General features: G+C 39.0%; 1 protein-coding gene across 1 annotated transcript; it reads right to left on the minus strand.

Annotated features, from left to right (window-relative positions):
* Positions 1 to 1,835: 1,835 nt before the first annotated feature.
* Positions 1,836 to 10,200, minus strand: LOC122800368 (extensin-2-like). The gene is made up of 2 exons (XM_044069818.1): positions 10,159 to 10,200; positions 1,836 to 3,455 (listed from the first exon to the last, which is right to left on the minus strand). Exons 1-2 carry the CDS (start codon positions 10,198 to 10,200, stop codon positions 1,836 to 1,838), a joined length of 1,662 nt encoding a protein of 553 aa, XP_043925753.1.
* Between the last annotated feature and the right edge of the window lie 11,367 nt (positions 10,201 to 21,567).

The raw sequence follows: 21,567 nt of genomic DNA on the forward strand, positions 1-21,567 counted from the left end.
AAAACAACACTTCACATCACCAAAAGAACATCATCCCCCACGGTGAAGCATGGTGGTGGCAGTATTGTGCTTTGGGGTTGCTTTTCTTCAGCTGGAATTGGGGATTTAGTCAAGATGGAGGAAATTATGAACAGTTGCAAATACCAGTCACTTTTGGTCCAAAACCTTCAGGCGTCTGCTAGAAAGATGAAGATGAAGAGGAATTTCACCTTTCAACATGACAATGACCCCAAGCATACATCCAAATCAACAAAAGAATGGCGTCAGCAGAAGAAAATTAAAGTTCTGAATGGCCCAACTAGAGCCCAGACATAAATCCAATAGAAATCTGTGGGGTGACCTGAAGAGGGCTGTGCACAAGAGATGCCCTCACAATCTGACAGATTTGGAGCTTTTTTGCAAGGAAGAGTGGGCAAATACTGCCAAGTCAGGATGTGCCATGCTGATAGACTCCTTCCCAAGAAGACTGGATGTTGCAATTAAATCAAAAGGTGCTTCTACTATAAGTTTAAGGGTGTGCACACTTATACAACCAGCTCATTGTACTTTTTTTTATTTTTTATATTTTTCCCCAACATATGTGTTTGTTTTTCAATTGAATTGTACACATTATAGGTCACATTAAAGGTGGGAAAAGTTTTGAAATGATTTATTGTGGTCTCATTTTTTATATCACAAAAACCTGGCATATTAACAGGGGTATGTACACTTTTTATAGCCACAGTAGATAGTATTACTTAAACCGGTACTTAAGCCAGCATAAGTCTGACCGTTACTGTGGATCATCTCAACCTGTGTTGTCATTCAAATATTATAAGACCTAAGATCTGTTAAAAAAAAAAAAAAAAAAAAACAACAATTTCCCCAACTTAAGCAACATTCTCAGATCTCACATTTGTTGACTTATTCAGCAACAAACCCAGCTCTGTATCTGTCCCATGAACAGCCCCCACCAAAAGCCATCTGCATCAATTCCAGTATTCACTATATATGTTGTTGGAAGACAAGTTAGTAGTCAATAGTTCTTAGGCTAACTTGCAGGTTGACTTTTAAGGAAGAACAGAGTTTTTTCCCATTTTTAACCAGGCTGGTATCAGTTCAGGCTTTCACTACAATGAGGTCACTCTTTGTAATCCACTTGTTACCTGCTGAAGAAATGCCTGTCAAGAAATTTACCTTTACAGCTTCACTCTCAAAATGAATCTTGAAAGACATTTCAAAATCACCTAATTAGTGTTTTTGATTGGAGAAATTGGAATGTGTCTTTGTAGCACATGGAGATTTAGTTGCTCCAATGTATTATGAGAGGAAAAAAAGGGTATTGGAGTATGATGTGCTTTACAGCTCTTAAAGCTGTAAGATACTTGCATTTTCCATATGCTGATACACTGCTAAGTGTAAACAGTGAACTTTAACCCCAGTGACATCCAGTGTAGGGACAGCATTAGATGCTTTCATAGATTCCAACAGAGCCACCACTGCATGTGTGCACAGAAATGTTTGCTGAATTTTAATTGGGAAAGAAATTCTTCTTTTTTCTATAAGGCACTTTGGGATGTTTTGTTGGTTTTGCACATTGATGCAGGATGTGTCAATGTTATAGAAATTTACCCTGTTTCTTCAAATATTCCTATCATAAATGCTTGGGTGAGGAAGCTCTGAACTTTTTGACAAGGGATACAGCAGTGGTGCCCTTTAAGCCTCTTTTTCTTTGCTTGTCATGTTCATTTAATGCTTGTTTAGTTGCAGAATGCATTGCAGCTGAAGACCAAGGCCCGATGTTGTTGTTACTGTGCCAGTCATTTTGACATACAAGGATGATATGGTTTTGATTGCTAAAAATGTCTCTGATATGCAGCGTTTGGTGGATGTTGTTCACAGGACAGATACAGAGCTGATGGTGGGGGCTGTTCATAGGACAGATACGGAGCTGATGGTGGAGGATGTTCAATGGACAGATTCAGAGCTGATGGTGGGGGCTGTTCATAGGACAGATACAGAGCTGACGGTGGGGGCTGTTCATAGGACAGATACGGAGCTGATGGTGTGGGCTGTTCATAGGACAGATACGAAGCTGATGGTGGGGGATGTTCATAGGACCGATACAGAGCTGATGGTGGGGGCTGTTCATAGGACAGATACGGAGCTGATGGTGGGGGATGCTCAATGGACAGATTCAGAGCTGATGGTGGGGGCTGTTCATAGGACAGATATGGAGGTGATGGTGGGGGCTGTTCATAGGACAGATACAGAGCTGATGGTGGGGGTTGTTCATAGGACAGGTACGGAGCTGATGGTAGGGGATGTTCAATGGGCAGATTCAGAGCTGATGGTGGGGGATGTTCATAGGACAGATAAAGAGCTGATGGTGGGGGCTGTTCATAGGACAGGTACGGAGATGTTGTGGGAGGCTGTTCATAGGACAGATACGGAGCTGATGGTGGGGGATGTTCAACGGACAGATTCAGAGCTGATGGTGGGGGCTGTTCATAGGACAGATATGGAGCTGATGGTGGGGGCTGTTCATGGGACAGATACGGAGCTGATGGTGGGGGCTGTTCATAGGACAGATACGGAGCTGATGGTGGGGGATGTTCAATGGACAGATTCAGAGCTGATGGTGGGGGCTGTTCATAGGACAGATATGGAGCTGATGGTGCAGGATGTTCAATGGACAGATTCAGAGCTGATGGCGGGGGATGTTCATAGGACCGATACAGAGCTGATGGTGGGGGCTGTTCATAGGACAGATACGGAGCTGATGGTGGGGGATGTTCATAGGACAGATACCGAGCTGATGGTGGGGGATGTTCATAGGACAGATACAGAGCTGATGGTGGGGGATGTTCATAGGACAGATACGGAGCTGATGGCTGGGGATGTTCATAGGACAGATACAGAGCTGATGGTGGGGGCTGTTCAATGGACAGATTCAGAGCTGATGGTGGGGGCTGTTCATAGGACAGATACGGAGCTGATGGTGGGGGCTGTTCATAGGACAGATATAGAGCTGATGGTGGGGGTTGTTCATAGGACAGGTACGGAGCTGATGGTGGGGGATGTTCAATGGACAGATTCAGAGCTGATGGCGGGGGATGTTCATAGGACAGATACAGAGCTGATGGTGGGGGTTGTTCATAGGACAGGTACGGAGCTGATGGTGGGGGATGTTCATAGGACCGATACAGAGCTGATGGTGGGGGCTGTTCATAGGACAGATATGGAGCTGATGGTGGGGTATGTTCATAGAACAGATACAGAGCTGATTGTGGGGGCTGTTCATAGGACAGGTACGGAGCTGATGGTGGGGAATGTTCAATGGACAGATTCAGAGCTGATGGTGGGGGATGTTCATAGGACAGATACAGAGCTGATGGTGGGGGCTGTTCATAGGACAGATACGGAGCTGATGATGGGGGCTGTTCATAGGACAGGTACGGAGATGTTGTGGGAGGCTGTTCTCAGGACAGTCGCAGAGCTGATGGTGGGAGCTATTCATACACTTATTTGTTTTTTTGGGGGGGGGGATTCTGGATCGCCTGTTGTGATTTGTTATTGTAGAACAAACGTTGTCCTGATCCTGCTTTTGTTTCTGTATTTACTAATTTGTTATTATACAAAGTATCATAACTGGAAAAGCTTGGATTGTGCTTTTTTATTTGCGTATTTCTTAATAACCCCCTATACACTTTTTGAAAAGTCTCAATGGATCTTTTACATCCACTTGAACTACTGCTGTCTCAAGAAGATGGGACCTTAATTTGACATGTCATCCAAATGACAGCACCATTTTATGCCGTTCTGCAGTGTCAGTAAAATAAAAATGAAAGTTTGCTCCAGGGATAGGAATAGAAACTCTACTGATCTTGTAACATCAATGCTGAGGGGACTAGTTGTTGAGCCATTGACACTGTGACACAACATGGTTCATTGCATTTGGTTGTTTTAATACAGAAATGAAAACATGTCGTCAGAAATATATCGATATATTATGGACATGAGAAGCACTCTGTAGAGACACGATGCACCTGCTACTTTCCGTTTTCTAATCTGTTGCTGCAGGATCATTTTCTCTTTTGCAACAACACCCTTTGAATTTGTCTTCATTTCCATTGCTTGCACAATATTTTAAGACATGTTTATATGTTGGGCTTGAAGAAGTAGCTTTTGTTTGGACTCAGGAGATGTAAATCTGGGGATGTGTCACTTGATAACATACATATAAAAAGAATGACTGCGGTCATTATCGCCAAGGTTTAAAATGTTTATTGGCCATGTAACTAGAATCCATGACTTCTCTAATTAAGCAGTATTCAAAAAGAGTATACAACTAAGCTCTTAACAACTCCTTCTTGCAGTTTAATTTCTCCAAGTATTTGGGATTCTAATACCATGACAGGAATGGACCCCATCCCTAAATAAATATGATTAAACTTCGTGAAATTAGTATTGGTTCAATCTTTGAGGTTAGCCAAATTGTTCTTTGCAGCACTTGAAATGCACCCAGAGTTACACCTATCAGCAACATATCTAAATCCAACTGTAAATTCTTTTTAGAAGAGTCATTGCTCCTACTACTATTGGAACTGTCTGGTATCCTTCTTCCACGCTGCCCTCATTTCCACCTGCAAATCCTGGTATTTTATGACTTTGTGTCCCCTCTCTATGTAAGATGCTGCAATCACTGGGTGTAGCAATTTCAATGATCAGTGCTACTTTTGTCTTCTTTTCATGAACTACTATATCTGGTTTTCTTGCACCTATTTTTTTTTTTTTGAACTGCTGGTAATGGATGATCCCAAGGGATATAAACTTCATCACTATAATGCTTTGTGGTTTATATTTCCAATGCTTCTCAGCTACTTCAGTATTGGAATGTTTGCACAATCCCCAATGCAACAGTTTTGCCACATGGTTATACCTTTCAGTATACAGGCCCTCTGCCATTAGTGTATCAGACCCAGCAAGAAGATGTGTGACTGTTTCCAGTTCTGTTTTACAGAACTTGTATTTGTCTGTTTCTCCCACATATTCATTGCACTTTGTAAACCATCGTGTATGTAGTCCACAATCCTGGGAGCCAATATTAAGTGTTCATCTTTTGCTTTAAATTCAAGTCTCATCAAATACTGTCACATATCATCAAATTTGACCACATCAAATACCAATAGTATCACTATTAGAGCTAACCAGAAGCCATGGCTGACCCCTAAGGTATATGAGCTTCTGAAGGAGAGAAACGCAGCTTACAGGGCTAAGGACAAAGCAGCCCTAAGTGTAGCAGCAGGTAATCTGAGGAGGGGTATAAAGGAGGCTAACAGGGAGTATGGCAGAAAGGTAAAGAGACACTTTGAAGACATGAAGGATGCAAAGAGATTATGGCAAGGTATACAGGAGATCACTAACTATAAAATCGTGTCAGCACAGTCTGACAATAAAGTTTACTTTGACTTTCACGTCTCCTTAACCATTTCTGCATCAGATTCTGATCAACAGGCAGTTGTTTCCGGAGTTTTCTGTACTTGCAACTATATTTATGCTTTTCCAGATTTCTTTCCTCCTCATTGGATCCTTCTCCTTAAAGTCTTTCTTTTGTTTTTTTGGCACATTCAGTTGCTGCCTGCATCAAATTCCTGGACAGTTTGAACATCTTCTTTGGTAGATTTGAGGAAAGAAACAACAGGTTGGCACTAAAACTTCCCACTGATGAAAAGGATGCAATACTCAGCCTCAGCACAGAGGAGGTAAGAAGAGAGCTAAAGAAAGTGAAACCCCAGGAAGGCTGCTGGCCCAGACAACATAGTGGGAAAGCTGTTAAAAGGCTGCGCCGATCAACTATGCACAGTGCTCAAGGAAATATTTAACACCTCTCTTGCCATGGCAAAAGTACCTTCATGCTACAAGGAAACTAACATCATCCCACTAGCTAAGAAAACCACTCCCTCCAGCCCTAATGACTACAGACCAGTCACTCTGATATCCACTGTTATGAAATGTTTTGAGCGGCTGATCAAAAGGCATCTTTCATCATGCCTATCAGGGTTGGGAGGGTGGCCTAATGGTTAAGGTGTTTGCCTCACAAACACAAGGTGCAGGGTTTGAGTCTCACAAGGAATAATTGGCTAGGCTTAAAATGGCTCGCAAGGGCAGTTAGCTTAGTACTAACCTATGAACCTAAGATTTTGACCCTCTGCGGTTTGCGTACAGAGCTAACTGATCCATGGTTGATGCCATATCAGTAGCACTACACATCTCACTTGAACATTTAGAGGGCAAAGAGAGCTATGTGAAGATGCTGTTCATAGACTTCAGCTCTGCATTTAATACAGGGATACCAATGCAGCTGATAGAAAAACTGGCACATTTAGGAATCAGTAAACATCCCTGTAACTGGATCCTGTACTTCCCGATCGAGGGACCACAGAGGGTGTGTTCAGGTAAGAATACATCAAAGTGCATCACAATTAACACGGGCTCCACTGGGATGTGTTCTCAGCCCACTGTTGTTCACCATCCTGAACCATGACTGTTATGCTAAGCACAAGCCCAACAATATCCTCAAGTTTGCTGATGACACCACAGTCATGGGGCTCATCCCAAAGGAGAAAAAAGGGTGCACAGGGAGGAGGTGGCATCTCTGATCAGTTGGTGCGAGGGGAACAACCTTGATATGAATGTAAACAAGACCAAAGAGTTCCTCATCAACTTCAGGAAAAGAACAAACCACCCAGTGCTCAGGATCAATGGTGAGAGTATGGAGAGGGTAGAAAAGTACAGAATTCCTGGGTGTACACATATCAGAGGATCTCACGTGGCCGGGAAACACCAGCCAGCTGGTCAAGAAAGTGCACCGATGGCTCCAATTTTTAAGAAGCCTGAAAAAAGCTAAGCTTCCTCCTCATAGTCTCTTCACCTTCTATAGAGGTGCAATAGAGAGCATCCTCACCTGCAACTTCACATTGTGGTTTGGAAGTGAACAGTTACAGAAAGGAAGGTGCTACAAAGAGTGGTGAGGGTTGCAAAGAAGATAAGAGGTTCCAGTCTTCCATTGATACAACATCTTTATTCTGCAAGAAGCATCTGAAAGGCCACCGAAATAATACAGGACAACACACATCCTGTCCATGGACTGATTAAGCATCTGCCACCGGCTGCAGGACTACAAGATTCAGTAACAGTTTCTACCCTACAGTGATTAGACTTTTGAACTCGGGTACTAGTGCCAGGAGTCTGGGCACCGTTGGGAGGGTAGCCTAATGGTTAAGGTGTTTGCCTTACAAACACAAAGTACAGGGTTTGAGTCTCACAAAAGATAATTGGCAAGGCTTAAAATGGCTTGCAAGGGCAGTTAGCCTAGTACTAATCTATGAACTAATAAGTCAATTTTTATTTATTTGTGCAATCCATACTTACATATATTCCAAGTAAGTATAATATTTATTTATTATATTCATAGTAAGTATTATTTAACTCACTCAAGTGCAATATTAGACAAATAACTTAGGCAGCTCAATCTGCAGTGTGTTTTGTATTACTTTAAATAGGGTAGTTAATTTAGCTCAGGGGAGGGTATTCTTTTCATATTTGAGCGTTGGTAAATGTTTCTGCTCTTTCTTGCATGTATTGGGAGTAGTATTGCATTTGCTAGTTATGTTTATTCCTCTACTCGTGTGTTGTTTCACTTTTCTTTGTAATCTCAAGGACTGAGCTGACTGACGGAATTTAATTTAGGCTACACGTGTGTAGTTCTAAATGACAACAAAGTTTACTTTGACTTGGATGTCTCCTTAACCATTTCTGCATCAGATCCTGATCAACATGAGGTTGTTTCCGGAGTTTTCTGTACTTGTAACTATATTTATGCCTTTCCAGATTTCTTTCCTTCTCATCTGGTCCTTCTCCTTATAGTCTTTCTTTTGTTTTTTTGGCACATTCAGTTGCTGCCTGCTTTTTGTCTACTTCTGGTCTGATATCCATTCCTGTTTGACATCGATATGCTTCTGCTAAACTAACCAGAGAAGTCATCTTAGATGTGTTCTCTTCACGTTTTAAAACTTTTACTGTGTTATGATTCTGTGAGGTCAGCAGATATGTATGCAGTCCAACGAATTTAGATCTATACATGCAATCAGTTTCTAGGAGGCCCATACCTCATTCAGAACGAGGAATGTATAATCTTGGTATGCACTGATTTTTATAAATCATTTGATAAGCATGAAGCATTTTTCTTGTTTTCCTGTCCAACTGATCCAGTACCTTTTGGGGCCAGTCAATCACCCCAAAACTGTAAGTTAGAACATGAAAAGCAAATTGGTTTATAGCTTGGATTTTATTCCTAGATGTCAGAACTGTTTTCAGTATTAATTTTAGTCTTCTAAAATATTCCTTACTAAGTTTTATTCACATTTGTTCATGTTTTATTGTTTCTCCTTCATCAGTTCCCAAATATTTATACACTCCCTCTTGCTCAAGATTTTTTTTACATCACATTGCTGTCCCAGACTGATATTTTCTTGGTGCTGCAGTTTTCCTGCTTTAAATGTTGTTTTTGAACATTTATCAAGACCAAATGACATTTGTGTGTCATTCTTTTCTGGAAGTCAAATTGCAGCCATGACCTAATCTGTTATGTAGACAGCTTAATGGGTTAAGGGCAAGACAAAAGAGCACCGGTGACTGAGTCAACCTGGAATATCCCCCTTTGAATTTTTATCCCTGAAATAATAATTTGTCCTTTATCATGACTTAACTGTAAGGTGGTTTGCCACTGTTTCATGGTCTCTGTAATGTAATCAATCAATGAAGAGTGTATCTTATACATTTTAAGCATTGTTTTATCCATGAACGTGGGATACTATCAAATACTTTTTGTAGTCTATCCATGTCATACTTAGATTCTTCCTCTTTTTGTAGTTCTCCATTATGATTTTATTTAACATCAAATGATCCTTTGTACCATATGCCTTTCTTTTATTACCTTTTTGTTCAATTGCCATGATTGAGTTTTTTTTCTAAATAACTATAAACTCTGTCAGCATCAATTCCAGTGTATAGCTTATACATTGCTGGAAGACAAATTATTGGTCTATTGTTTTGAGGATGGCTTGCACGTTTGCTCTTAAGTAGGAGTATTGTTTTTCCTGTTGTTAGCCAGGCTGGTGTCTGTTCGGGGTCTGCATATAAATAGTTCATACTCATGGCTAAATCTTCATGTAAAGATGTTAAAAACGTTTAACCAGAAGTTAGGTACTGCATCTGGGCCTGGGGTTTTCCAATTAGGAGCTTCTCTTAACTTTGTTTCAATGTCTTTGGCTGTTACGTCATCCCATTTCATTTCCTGTACATTTGAACTTCCTATTCTTTCTTTTGATTCTATCCGTTTACCATATTTGTTATGTTCCACAGGGTCTTCTCCAAAATGTGTCAATTTCTTCTTTTGGTGGTGTTTCAATTCCTTTTGCCTTGTTTCCCAAATCTCTATAAAACTTTTTGGGTTATCAATAAATTGCTTGTTTTGTACTTTTCCATTATATTTATCTGTGTATCTTCTAAGTTTCTCTGCCTGTGCTGATATTTTTAGTTTATTATTTGCAAAAGTGCGCGATAACTCCTGATCTGCTCTGATACTATGCATTGCATTTATCATGTCTATCTTTCTATTTTTCTTGATCTGTTTCCTCTTCTATAGTCTTCTAACAGTGACACTTCTTGTCTTAACTGCTTTATAGTTTTCTCTATTTGATATTTCCATGATGGCATTAAATTTCTCCCCTTCCTTTCCCTTACTACCCTGTGTTTTTGTGGTAAGACTTTGATATTAATTTAGATGCACAGTAATATATCCAGTTTAATTCTTTATATTGCATGAATCTCTAAGGAACATCTTAATTACTGTGTTCATTTGTTTTATCAGACTTCTAACTTTCATGTTTTATTGACTTTCTGTAGTATATTTCTTTCATTGATCTTAATATTTCTGTCGATGTCTATTAAATCAAGCAACTCTTCTCTTAGATCATTTTTTTCTAAACTGGGGGCATATTCTTTGTTCCCCATTTCCTGTGAACATTCTATAGAAGGTTCTAGAGCATCTTCCTGTGCCACATACTCTTCGGTTTCATCCTGTGCCATCCATTGTTCTTTCATATGGAAACTCACCTGCCTATCACCCCAGAACATTGGCTGCGTCAGAGTTGCCATAGTTTCCTGTTCCTCCCCTTGCTGTGCAACTCCAACTGAAAGTTTATATTGGCTTTCTATGGAAGGCCCTAAAGTATCTTCATCTGACAACTGATCAGATATTTCCCACTCCATTGGTTTTGCCTTAATTTGGGGATCCATTGCTCTATTATGCTGTGTTGTTTTCTGAGTTAGATTTTCTACACTAAATCCTTCACTTTACTAGTAATCCATAACATCAGTTTGTATGTCTTTAACTTCTCCATTACTAATCATTTTATCTATGTTTCCTCTGTTTTCTTATTTTTTGAATTGTAAAAGTTTTCTTGTCTGGATGCCTTTGCCTATATTTCTCTTCAAACAGCTTTCGTGCTTCTATTTTTGTATTGATTAGGTTTGCTTTCTCCTTTGCATAAATATTACGCCATATTAAATCTCGTTTTCTTTCCCATGCCCATATTTCTTCTTCAGATGTCTCCTGATCTTCCTGTTTTTCCTTACTTTGGGGACTCACTCCATCATGCTGTGATGTAACCTGTGTTAGACTTTCTACACTAAATACTTCCCTTTGCAGGCACTCCATAACTTCATCTTCCATTTTTTAACTTCTACTTTACTAATCTTCTGTTCTACATTCCTTCTTTCTGATCTTATTTTTTATTGTGAAATTTTCCATATGTGGATGCCTTTGCCTATATTTCTCTTTGAAAATCTTTGGGACTGCCTTTTTGTGTTGATTAATTCATCTTCCTCTTTTGCATAAATATTGCACCATATCAAATCTCTCTTTCTTTCCCATGTCCATATTTCTTTTTTTATACCTTTCTAAAGTCTATAGATTTGGTTCTTTATATTTTTGCCCTTACTCAATTGCTTCATTTTACAAACAGACCAAGGTTTATTGGTCTATATAATGTTTTTTCATAAATCTGTTGTATTAATGAACACAGATTTTTATTTGTAGCTTCTGACAGTTTTTCTTGTGGAAGTATTTTCCTTACCTCTAATTTCTGTCTTAATCTTTCTGTATATTTTCTGGCTGGAAATCCTGGGCTTTTTGTATAGTAGTAACAATACAAAATGTCTTTCTTATCCTCAATAGTCCACTGTATTGTCTTTATGGTTCTTTTTTGGCTTATCAGTTTTTGTGTTTTTTGTGGACTGCTACTTCCTTCTACAGCGGGGGGGGGGGGCATCCTCCCCCTGGGCTTGGCCTAGCCCCATTGCAGGAATGTTTCCATGTCCCGAGGATTCTACATAGTCACTTTTTTTTCCAGTCCTGGCATTAGTGCACCTCAGGATTGGGTAAATTGTTATCCTGGGTCTTGTCCACCCAGCTATTTTTTTTTATTGTTTATCCTACTTCTGTCCATGATATATGCTATATAAAATACAGTCTATATATCAGTGTTGTCTTGGTGAGATTTTGTAAAAAAACAGGGTCCAGGTCCCGAAGGTACTTACCAAGACTTGAGAATGAATTCAGTTTCAGCAATTACTCTCTTTTGCTGATTTTATCATCTCTCCATTCTGACATCTGTCCACAACAGGGCAAGGCCATCCCCTCCTTGCTGAATCCTTTTTTAATTTCTCCAAGTCTTTTGGGTTTCTAATACTGTGATGGGAATGAACCCCATTTCTAAGTCAAAGTACGATTAAAGTTCATGAAATTAGTATTGTTTCACTCTTTGATGTCAGCTCTTTGCAGCACACGCAATGTGCCCAGTAATGACTCCTTCTGCAGGTCGTAAGGAGTTACATGTATTGGTAACATATCTAATACAATTGTAGAATCTTTTTTATAAGACTCGTTGCTCCTACTACTATTAGAACTGTCTGGGTATCTTTCTTCGACATTCCTCTCGTTTCTGCCTGCAAATCCTGGAATTTTATGATTTTGTGCCTCTCTGTAAACAAGACACTATAGTCACTGGGTGTGGCAATTTCAATGACTAATGCTACTTTTGTCTTCTTTTCTTGGACCACTATACTTTATTTGTATTTATTTATTTGTTTATTTGACGTTTGTTAACCGGGTTGTTCCAACTGAGCCAAGGCCCATTTTCAGTGGAGACCCAAGGAGAAAAGCTCCAGTACAGAGACAAATATTATAACTGCACATTATAACTCTGAAATAACATTGTAGAATCAACACAATTACATAATAAATATAATTAGAGTAGAAAAAAATTAAATTAAGGAAAGAGAAGACAGTTAAGTGAAACACAATATATACATATTTACATGGGCTCTTGTTTTCAGAAGAGTGGAGAAAAAAAAACAGAAAGATAGCAGTAATTAAGAGTATAGGAGTCAGAGAGTAATTGTTAGGGAATTGTTGATAAAAGAAGAAGAGGAAGAGATTAGGTACGGGCCTGACAGTGACAAGGCCTAGACGCAAGTAGAAGTTGTTTTAGCCTTTTGTTTTTGAAGAGCAGGGGGTGGGAGATAGTTCTTATGCATAAGGGGAGATTAATCCAGGCCTTGGCTACAGTGTGTTTATACAAGATTTTTCCTACATTTTTGTTAGGTTTATGGAAGTCAAGGAGTTGCTGATTGGATGTGCGGAGAGAGCGACTGTGAGTGTAATATGTGACAAGGGAGGAGAGGGATATATCTAGTTTTCTAGCATCTGTCTTTTGATCTGTTGGTAATGGATGATCCTGTGTGATGTAACTTCTTCATTTTCTATAATGCTCTGTGGCTCATGTTTAAAGTGTTTTTCAGCCACTTCAGTACCATAATGTTTGCACAATCCCCACTGCAACAGTCTTGCCACATTATGCCTTTCAGTATACAGTCCTTCTGTCATTAGTATGTCGCAACCAGCAATGAGTTGTACAACTGTTTCCAATTCGGTTTTACAAAACCTACATTTTTCTGTTTCTATCACATGTTCAATGGACTTTGTAAACCAATGTGTACATAGCCCACTATCTTGGGCCACCAATGTTAACCTTTCATCTATTGGTTTGAATTCGCCTCTCCTCAACCATTCCTGCATTCGTTCCTGATCAACATGAGATTCTTCCAGAAGTTTTCTATACTTACAACTATATTTATGCATTTTCCACATTTCTTGCCTTCTCATCTGGTCCTTCACCTTATATTCTTTCTTTTTGTTTTTTTGGCACATTCAGTCTATCTTTCCACAACAGGGCGGGGCCATCCTCTCCTTGCCTATATGATGTCACAGATGATGTGACAAACACAATCAATAATGAGCGGTTTCACAAAAAAAATAAAATAAAACAAAACAAAAAAAAAAACAACATGGCATGCACAGAACCCAAAGAAACAAAGTCAGGAAGAAGACAAAGGCACTACTTATATCATGCCATTTTCTATGTGGTACTCGTTCTGGTTTATAGGGAATAAAAAGATCTTTTGAGATGAGAAACAAAAAATAATATCTGGGACAGTTCTCCTTTAAGTACTTCAATTAGAGATTCAGAAAGGAAATCTATAATCGGACACCGCTGTTAGTCACAATCATACACTAGTCTTTACATATTAGTAAGAAATATCTTCATGTTTTTTGTAACAATTCTTTTCCCTACTGCATCATTCCAAATGACCACATATATAAGACATCAGCACAATTAAATGAAAGTGCAAACTTTAAACAAGAGTTTAACTCTGGCAGGGGAGCACATTCAGTTTCATTCTGAAAGCAACTTAAAACTGAGAGACAAGGACATTTCAAAATTACTGCAGGAATGGATTCTAGTGGCAAGTGCTTCTGGAATCCTTGGTTACAATGTTGTAACTATTACAAAAATATGTAGGTGTTGCAGGTCGTAATGCTATACAGTAACCTACTATGACTTAAAAAATCAATGCAGCCAACCTGAATGTTGAAAACTTAAATGTTTCATGGCACAGTTTTTATATATATATATATATATATATATATCTATATATATATATATATATATATATATATATATATATATATATATATATATATATATATATATATATATATATACATACATATACACACACACACACACACACACACACACACACATATATATATATATATATATATATATATATATATATATATATATATATATATATATAATGTGTGTTCATAGGATTATACTACACTATTGGCCTGGAGGCTCTTATAAGCCTAGCCAAGAATTATGCCCATGTTCCCCTGTCCAGCAGGGACGCAGGTGGGATCCCAGGCATATATTTTCGGTTTCCCATCCAGTCATCCAGGTTCCGCTTAAAGAGGGCTAGTGAGGTACTCTGCTTGACATGGAGAGGGAGTCTCCTCCACAGATGGGGGAGTCTTTGGGACACAAATCTATCCTGCCAACAAGTTCTATTAATGTCACAGACAGGGTTGAGACCTTGCGAGTGGAGTTTGACTTATGGATATGCAGCAACTCCATCAAGGCTGAGTCTGAGACAGCCTTGTATGCCAGACACAGGTCACCTCTGAGTAGTCTGTATGAGACTGAGCAGAGGGACAGGGCTTTTAGCCTATCTATACAGGCTAGGTGTTTGAGACTCTGGATTTTCCTGGTCAGGAACATCTGTGGTCTCTCCAGCTGCTGCATGTGCTTGGCAAGGTACATTCCAAAGGGGGCATTGTACTTGATAATGGGTCTGATAAGGGAGGAGTACAGGGATGTTATGAACTCCTTGTTTCTGGATGAAATACCCTTATTTATGAGGTGGGACATGTAGAAAGCCTTCTGTACAACAGAGGCAACATGGTGGTCAAAAGTCAGGTTGCTATCAACTTGGGTCCCCAAGTCCCTCATGACTGAATGCATGCTTAGTATGTTGTTATTAATGTGATAATTAGTGGGGATGACATTTTCTCCAAAGGGGATAATGATGCATATCTTCAGTTTGAGGCCATGCTTCTGGTACCAGTCATTAGTTTGAGTAAGGCCCTCAGAGGATGTTCACATCACTGGGGGAATTTAAGATGGCTCCCCCAGATTGCAGTCATCTGCAAACTTGGTTAGCCACAGACAACTGGTTTTGGCTTGCATTTAAGAAAAGCATATCCCAAACAGTACAGGCCCCAAGACCAATCCTTGCAGTACACTGCTCATTATGGGTCAACTACTAGAGGTGGCTTCCCCTATTTTGACTGAGTGGATTCTATCAGTGAGCCAGTTAGCTACCCATCTGGTAACATACAGGTTGATGCCTAGCTGGGACAGTTTATCTATTATGCTAGAGTGGGGAATAGTGTTGAAGGCTTTGACTAGGTCAAGGTAGGTGGTATACACTGTCTTCCCCTCATCTATGGCTTTGATTACTTTTTTGAAGAAGTCAACCAAGTTTAACAGGCATGATCTCCCTTTGGCAAAACCAGACTGTGTGGGGTCAAGTATTTGGAGGCTGCCAATGTCCTTGTTTATAAGGTCCATGATAATGCGTTCCATGGCCTTGCAGATCAGGCTAGTTAGGCTGATGGGCCTAAAATTGCCTGGGTCAGTGGACATAGATATATGGATCTACTTCATATAATCGAATTACCATTTTGTCGAATTGCAGAAGATCATATTTTTCCTCTGGGAAACTAACCACTTGGCAACCAACAATTAAAATACAAATGTAGTAAACCCACCAAACTGGGGAGCTTCACCCCCACACCCCCTAATTAAATATACCAACTCTGAGATCACACTACAGTGGAGAAAAGGTCAAAGTTCACCATGGTGGCCAAGTGGTTAGTTTCCCCGGAGAGAAAATACAATGTTCCGGTAATTCGTTAAGTTTTCAGCAACGTGGTCTTAATTTTCTGCAATCGAGGAAATGGTAATTTGATTCTGTGAAATAAAAAGAAAGCCAACAGTCAAGGAGCAAATAAAAGCCATTATTGTACACACAAATGTATAATAAAACTTAAAACAATACGGCTACTATGGCAATAATCAACTTTAATAAAAAGCAAAAGATTAGTGCTTTCACATTGAGGTAACGCTTCTTCAGATCTAATAGCAATTAAAAACAATATATCTATTAAATCAATCTTAACCAATCAACATTCAGTAAAACTCATTCAATAAAATTACATTGAATAAAGTTAACATCTCAACCTCCGCCCCCTAAGGGCCGGTCTTAAAGGTATATAACTATTCAAACCTGGATACTTGTCGGCTTGCAACCTAAGTATCCATTGCATTTCAGCTGTCTTCATCAAAGTTAGTAAATTTCCACCTCAATTGCTTAGATAAATACACTGCAGCACTTAAAAAAAGTATATCCATTGTTCTCAATTCTATGTTTGGCCAGAGGATTCCTTAAATATCTGGTTCTTTTATCCTATAGATGTCTCATTATCCTATCTTTCCACATTTTGTTGGTTTTTCCAACATAAAAGCAAGTGCATGCATTGCATGCTGAAGGTCCTAGGGCATCCCTCACATCTCACCTACATCCTGTTATCATTTTACACACCTGACATATGCCATATGCCTGCATTTTGTAACGTCCCCCCTTTTTTGCAATGAGCTGGCCAGGATCTTCTCATCAGTTGATATAACAAGCTAGCTTTTCAAAATGCTATAATATGTGACTGTTGTGTTACCAGGTCTTTTTCTTCTTATACACATTGGCTTGTGTTACTGTTCCATTCAGGGAGAGGTTGAAGTTGGACTCTGTGTTCAAAATTATATATCAAATAAAAGAATTCTAGTCTGTCTTCATTTACAATCCATATCTCAAAATATAAAATCACACCCTGTGATAAAGGATCTGAATTTCTTAAACATAGTAAGGCCTTGTTAAGTATAATTCTGTTGGCTGCCAAAAAAGCAATTATGGGAAAATTGGAAATCAAGTTCTAAACCAGCTATATGAGAAAGTGAATATTGTAACAGAGATAAAAGAACTGGAAGTGGGATCTTTAGAAAAGGGTAGGGACAAATGACATCAAAAATAGAAATTGTGGGAACAACACATGCAGAATAATGTTTTGGAGAAGTAAAATTTAAGGCAAGGCAGGAACTGATCTATTTATGTAATGTTGAATTGATGATAAATGCACAAAAATACATGTGATGTATAATATTTGCAACTGGGAATATCTTACTATGGTTTATTTTATATCAATTTATGTTTCCATGTGTCGTAAGTAATAATTAAATAAAGGTGTTAAAAATAAAAAAATGTATAAAATCATACTCAGTCAAGACATTTTTGTGACCTACTGCCACACAGAATAGAAACTGTTATGAAGTTTACCTTTATTCAGACAGCTTCATTTTACTGAATTAATATCCTGCTTGTAAGTCACTGTAAGCATAGTTAGTTTATTTGTCAGCTGACAGGATGTTTAAAAGCCTTTATGTTTTAAATTTGCCCGATAATTTGTCTACTCAATTTGTGGGCCTGTAGGTAAAGGACAGTTGTGTCATAGATAAGACACTAGGAGGGAATGCAGTTTCTGTTTATCTTGAAGTAATCACGCAATTAGGTGTCTCTGCTTAAACATATTGAAAGGTACCAGCTGTAAGATGTAAATTTATTTAGTATGGTGATGTCTCTTACAGAGGTTTCTCCATTCTGAGATGTAACATAACAGTTGGTACTGCAGACATTTGCATCAGATCAACTTAATGACACTCTGATTCCATGGCTGCTAGTCCCCTTTCACAAATAAATAAGTTGACGTTTTCTGTTTGCTACTGACCTGTTAATAAAAGATTAGAAGCTGCAATTTGCATTATGCATATTGTCCTCCCAGCTCTATACCTTAAATTGCAGTTGTGTTTTTTTTCTTTTCTAGAGAACATTTAGCAGTGGAAACGTATATTGCAGCCACTTTTTTAAAGTGCAATGAAATCATTGTACTTGATAAACTGAAAAAAAAAAATAGTTCAACGGTCAGGTGTTTCCAATGGGAACCACATAATTTTGAAGCCTTCTCAATATTTGTGTTTTGGGTTGCCAATCGTTCTCATGTTTACACTCTTTGGATTACATATAACTCTCCTAGAGAATGATTAGAGTAATAAAAAAAAATTTTTTTGTTGTACTTTGTCTTCTCATTTTTCTATCATGTTTGATAAAATGTAGTAAATCCCTGTTATTCATCTGCTTGCATGTCTCTACTATCTGCTAGAATTTTGCTTTTGTTTCTTGTGTTCTTGAATTTTGATCACTATTTTTGATTAATACTTTCTGTTAGGTTGTTCTGTGCATCTATTATACACTCTGTGAAAAAATACTTTATGTTAACACATAAACCATTATTATGACATTTTACACCAGCACTCATACACCTTTTTTTTCTGGGCGGTTCCAATCATGTGAATTATGTAGTTTTCACTAAACGACGCAAGCATGTTAGTGTGTGCCTTTCTTTCCATGTTAGATTTTTATTAGGCTCCCTTCATCACTTTAAGTATAGATTTTTGCAGACCTTGCTCCGTTTTAGTTGCCATGTTGATTTTATTGTTTGTATAAGCATTTGTAAAGCATGATAACATTATCATGAAAATCTCCGAACTATTCATGAAGGACAGCATTTTATGATGATATGACTGCAAACGGAAATATGTGGTTTCTTTACCCTTACACTAACATATATAGATTTCACAAGAAGGTTTGGCAGATGTTGCAAGACTCAGGAACATTACTTCTGTGGCTTCTCTGTCTTCCTTTAATGAATCTACATGCATCTCATAAATACCATGGAAGAAACCAGACATGGAAATGTCACAGTTCTAACATAGTGAGACTGCATTCCTCTTTTAATATGTAATATAAAGTGCATTTATGAAACAGATTTTTTGCCCCTTGTCTGCTAGTTTCTTTCTTCAGCTCTTTATGTTCCGCTTGACATTCTGATTAAGTTGTTTACAATGTTGATGGAAGAAAAAGTGAAATAAATAAGAAACAGCATACATCTGTCATTAAGAAATGCACCCACATCTGTAAATTTACCTTTAAAATATGAACAATGATGCAACAGCTCACAGCACACTCAAACATTGTTCAAAACTAGGAGATCTTGTAAAATGCAGGGGAGGGGGACACTTAGATTAACACTGAAAACACAAAATGCAAAACTGGAGTTCAAAGCTGCAGATTTTGTTTAGGGACTTTTAACATTTCTGCGTAGGCACTATCTTTTGAAAAAAAGGACCAGTTTACCATCTGTCATAAATCATTTATAATAACTTCACCAGGGCAACAATATACCATAGCAGAGGAGCTGTTTTTGAAGAAGTGAGATTTGCAGCAAAGTTTAGTCGCAATACCCTGCCACTTGGAAGATGGCTTGCATCTGCATCTGACATGTTTAACTAACCCCTGGCAGGCACAGTTAAAGGAGGATGGGACAGACAGACAGACACAGTTTACTTCATCCATTTTGACCCATCACCTGCCCCAGCTGAGTATTGAAAAAGATGAAAATCGCCAGCACAGTATAAATCCACCAAAATGTAACCTTTGATACAAAGTCAGATGCTATAGGCACATGCCATACCCATCTCCTTCCCTATAGGAAGATACCCCGTTCCCTTGATAGCTGCTTTTCAGAGCAGAGTGCATCACAGTTTTACAATTTCCTGGATCTCCCACTATCCCATTATTCAATCTACATAATTACTAAGTTCACTTTCTTTTCATTTTTGCTGCTCGGACTTTTAGAAGCAGCAGGTGGAGCACGTCGGATCAAACTTCCCTTTCCTCAGCCACAGATTCCCATTTAGATTCACGGACAACAAGAAGGAGCTGTACTGCTTCCAGGATGTCTTGGGTCTGCCCGCTGGGCTTCTTCTTTCCAGTGGCCATGCCTTAAACAATTGCAGTGGGAGCCAGCCAGAAAGCATCCTTATAAGGGGAACATTTTGATCTACGAAAAGCATTTCTATCAAATGCCATTCAGCAGAAGAAAAATAGCTAAAAACCACTTTCAGTGAATTTTGAAGTTGTACTTCCTCCAACTGTTGTGTGACCTTTGAATAAGTATATATAAGTTTGGAGGGTGTTGAGGTGGTATCCCTCCACATGGAGTGTACAGGAAGGCTTGTCCACCTGCGAGAAGAAAAACAACTTTGTTGTGAGCTCATCAAAAATGTTTTTTCAACTTTTTTTTTTGTTACTGAACAGCATTCAATGTAAATGCAGTCAGCAGATTGACATGAATCCCTTTATAAAATACCTAAACCAGCTTAGCTGGCTTCTGTTGATCTGAAGGCACCTCTACTCTGACACTGTGTCATGTCAGCAGACTTAAGATTAGATACCCCTTCAGAAACCTGGCTTCCGCAGGTAGTGCTCCTCGTTTCTGTATCAGTACCAACACCGTATAACCAGAGATAAGGATGACAATGCAGGTACCAACACCGTATAACCAGAGAGAAGGATGACAATGCAGGTACCAACACCATATAACCAGAGATAAGGATGACAATGCAGGTACCAACATCGTATAACCAGAGAGAAGGATGACAATGCAGGTACCAACACCGTATAACCAGAGATAAGGATGACAATGCAGGTACCAACACCGTATAACCAGAGATAAGGATGACAATGCAGGTACCAACACCGTATAACCAGAGATAAGGATGACAATGCAGGTACCAACACCGTATAACCAGAGATAAGGATGACAATGCAGGTACCAACACCGTTTAACCAGAGATAAGGATGACAATGCAGGTACCAACACCGTATAACCAGAGATAAGGATGACAATGCAGGTACCAACACCGTATAACCAGAGATAAGGATGACAATGCAGGTACCAACACCGTATAACCAGAGATAAGGATGACAATGCAGGTACCAACACCGTATAACCAGAGATAAGGATGACAATGCAGGTACCAACACCGTATAACCAGAGATAAGGATGACAATGCAGGTACCAACACCGATAACCAGAGATAAGGATGACAATGCAGGTACCAACACCGTATAACCAGAGATAAGGATGACAATGCAGGTACCAACACCGTATAACCAGAGATAAGGATGACAATGCAGGTACCAACACCGTATAACCAGAGATAAGGATGACAATGCAGGTACCAACACCGTATAACCAGAGATAAGGATGACAATGCAGGTACCAACACCGTATAACCAGAGATAAGGATGACAATGCAGGTACCAACACCGTATAACCAGAGATAAGGATGACAATGCAGGTACCAACACCGTATAACCAGAGATAAGGATGACAATGCAGGTACCAACACCGTATAACCAGAGATAAGGATGACAATGCAGGTACCAACACCGTATAACCAGAGATAAGGATGACAATGCAGGTACCAACACCGTATAACCAGAGATAAGGATGACAATGCAGGTACCAACACCGTGATAACCAGAGATAAGGATGACAATGCAGGTACCAACACCGTATAACCAGAGATAAGGATGACA

The sequence above is a fragment of the Protopterus annectens genome, chromosome 4.part0, assembly GCF_019279795.1.
Source record: "Protopterus annectens isolate FY-2018-M chromosome 4.part0, PAN1.0, whole genome shotgun sequence".
In the NCBI taxonomy this organism is placed as follows: domain Eukaryota; kingdom Metazoa; phylum Chordata; order Ceratodontiformes; family Protopteridae; genus Protopterus; species Protopterus annectens.